This window comes from Pinus tabuliformis, chromosome X, assembly GCF_031772625.1.
Source record: "Pinus tabuliformis cultivar Carrire ecotype Pingquan chromosome X, CPIR1, whole genome shotgun sequence".
Lineage (NCBI taxonomy): Eukaryota > Viridiplantae > Streptophyta > Pinopsida > Pinales > Pinaceae > Pinus > Pinus tabuliformis.
Genome location: NC_142308.1, coordinates 1358908388 through 1358910894, shown reverse-complemented (window position 1 = coordinate 1358910894; position 2507 = coordinate 1358908388). Strand labels below are relative to the sequence as shown.

The 2507-nt window shown below is 38.1% G+C and overlaps 1 protein-coding gene across 1 annotated transcript; it reads left to right on the top strand.

Annotated features, from left to right (window-relative positions):
* The first annotated feature begins 354 nt into the window (after positions 1 to 354).
* On the top strand, positions 355 to 816 carry LOC149145145 (non-structural maintenance of chromosomes element 4 homolog A-like). Its single transcript, XM_089452358.1, has one exon. It carries the CDS (start codon positions 355 to 357, stop codon positions 814 to 816), a length of 462 nt encoding a protein of 153 aa, XP_089308484.1.
* Positions 817 to 2507: the final 1691 nt, after the last annotated feature.

Below are 2507 nucleotides of genomic sequence, written 5' to 3'. Positions count from 1 at the left end.
GCAGACTTCTCAGGGTAGGGAAAATCACAACTCCCTACCCTCCCTCATTTCAATGCAACACGAAAATATTTTCTTGCTCTCTTTCCATTTCACGGTAGTTCTTCAATTAGAAATATCAATTTCAAGCCCTTCCTTCCAGCTTTGGTTGAATATTTTCATTTCTCTCAACTCCAAAAGTAGGTGATAGAAAGTATGGGTAGAAGTCTTAGTACCCAAGCTATAGTTAAAGAGGAAGAAACATTGAGTCATACACTACAAGATTCCTCTCGTGGGGTAAAATGATCACAACAAGGCCACAGTAAGCCCGCGAGAGAGAAAGAAGATGCTAATACATGCAGTGGTAAAAATCAGAGTATGGTGCAAGACTGTATATTAAGGTCCCATTATCATGCCCTCAAGACTTCGATTGTTGAGGAGAGAGAAAAAGATTTAAAAGAAGAATCTAGAAAATTTGAGGTTATAATTAGAAAAGTGGAAAGCTTAGACAATCTTGTTCAGATACCTCATGAGAAAGTTGCAAATGCTGATATACTCTTTGATCTCACATCCACACTCCTTGCTACTGTTGACAGATCACAAAACAATGATGGTGCTACTCCAGTTGATTTTAGTAGTAGTGATATTCTAAGAAACTATAGTGACCAGGCATATGGAAGCAAGTCTTTGGAGAGAAATGACAATCAAACCCAAATATCATGGAGAAATCTTGGGCTTTTAGCTGCTTCTGTTTCCCAGGATCTAGGAGGAATTTTCACTATGCTTGGACCAATGGATAATGAACCCAAGGAAAGCTATAGTACAAAGAAAACATACTAAGCCGACAGAAAGCACTCGACCTGAGGCAGTGAAAGAGTCCCCGGAAGATGAAAAATCAGAAACATACAAGAATATGGCTAGCATATTTAACATTTTACGAAAATAGAGGCAAGTCGAATTAGAGAATTTGGTTCTAAATAGATTATAATTCTCCCAGATAGGAAACATCTTTGTGCTATCATTTCTAATAAAGGATGGTAGAGTTGAAATAAATGTCGATGAAAATGGAAAACATTTTGTTGTCCCCAAAAATGCTCCAAGAGCTATAGAAATGGCATCTCGAGAAGCTTGTTACAACCAGTTTGTTTTTCAGTTTGATTTTAAAGACTATAAGTTGATGATGGAAGCTAGTGGTGAGGAGTTGATGCCTCACAAAACCAATGCACTTATGATTCCTTGTTCTTAGAAGGCTGTAGAGACTCCTATCAGGGAGATTTCAAGAAACAGGGGTAGAGTGGTACCTGCAGCTCTTGAGGTGCAGGAGGATGAATGTGGAAGTGATGATGATGGTGGAGGTCTTCAAAGACCAGCACTGAAGAAGCAGAATAAGTGTCTTGTATGATGTTTGCTTCTTTTTTGGGTGCTTTTTGTTGGAAACTATCTATGTTTCTATCAGTGCACTGTAATTCATACAGGAAGCTAATCTTTAATTTAAGAAATCTGGTATATAAACAATGCTATCTTGTTCTCATAATTAATTATAATTAATTTGGCTGGTAGTGCAAACCCCCAGTCATGTAGTACACCCCTTTAGCCATGGTTCTAAGGCCTAGGCAGAAGACTAGGATCACATAAAAGGAAATTGTTAATGTAAGATGTCAATATTGAACTGTTAAACCATGAGGAGCCTCCTTGTGACAGTATGTTCTAATTTTATGTTTGAAAAGTATTTTGAGATACCACACAAGATCAAATTTTCCAATTATGTAGTTTGTTTAACATGAGAATACATAGAGATGAGAGAAGGGTAAGGCCAGGGGAAAATAGGTGTAAATACAAAGGTTAATAAAACTAGCTAGCAGCCCTTACCATACCCAAACCCTTTTGCTGGAACTATAGGAATAGAGAGATCTACCCAGAGGCATGTGGAGAATAAGTATGGATATGCATGCTCCAGATTGACTAATTGCTTGAGCCTGTCTCAAGCAAGCGCAACTAGCATATGGCAAGAGATTGAGAATATATATCTATTAAGTATGTGTATAGGAAATTCATTATGTCCCCTTTTGATTTTCAAGGTTGGAGGAATGAAATGGAGAAAGGGAGATCTTATTTGTCCTCTATATCCCACCTATCAGGACACTAGGATAAGTCCCAATAATAAGAGTTGGATTCACTCATAAGTATTGATTGTAAAAGGTTATCATGAACTTTATTAAGCTAAGTCATCCTTTAGTTGAGTTTTATCCTTTAGTTGAAGCTTCAAGCAAGATACTCAACCTCTTTTCAGCCCTTCACTCTTCCTGGAATTTCTATAGGACAACCTTATTTCACCCACATTGAATGCCTCTTCTTCCTATGATCTTAAACTTTAAACTTCAGCCTCTCCCTACAAGAGCACCGAAGAACAACACTACAAAACATAGGACTTCCATGATGCTTCTAGGGCTTCTTTCTTGCTATCTTATGGATCCTTATAGCAGTGGCTAGGGCCTCCCTTTGACGGTGTCTAGGGCCTCTTTGAGTGCTAC

Coding starts and splice junctions, on each gene's coding strand:
- LOC149145145 (XM_089452358.1), top strand. CDS start 355: ATGGTGCAAGACTGTATATTAAGGTCCCATTATCATGCCCTCAAGACT.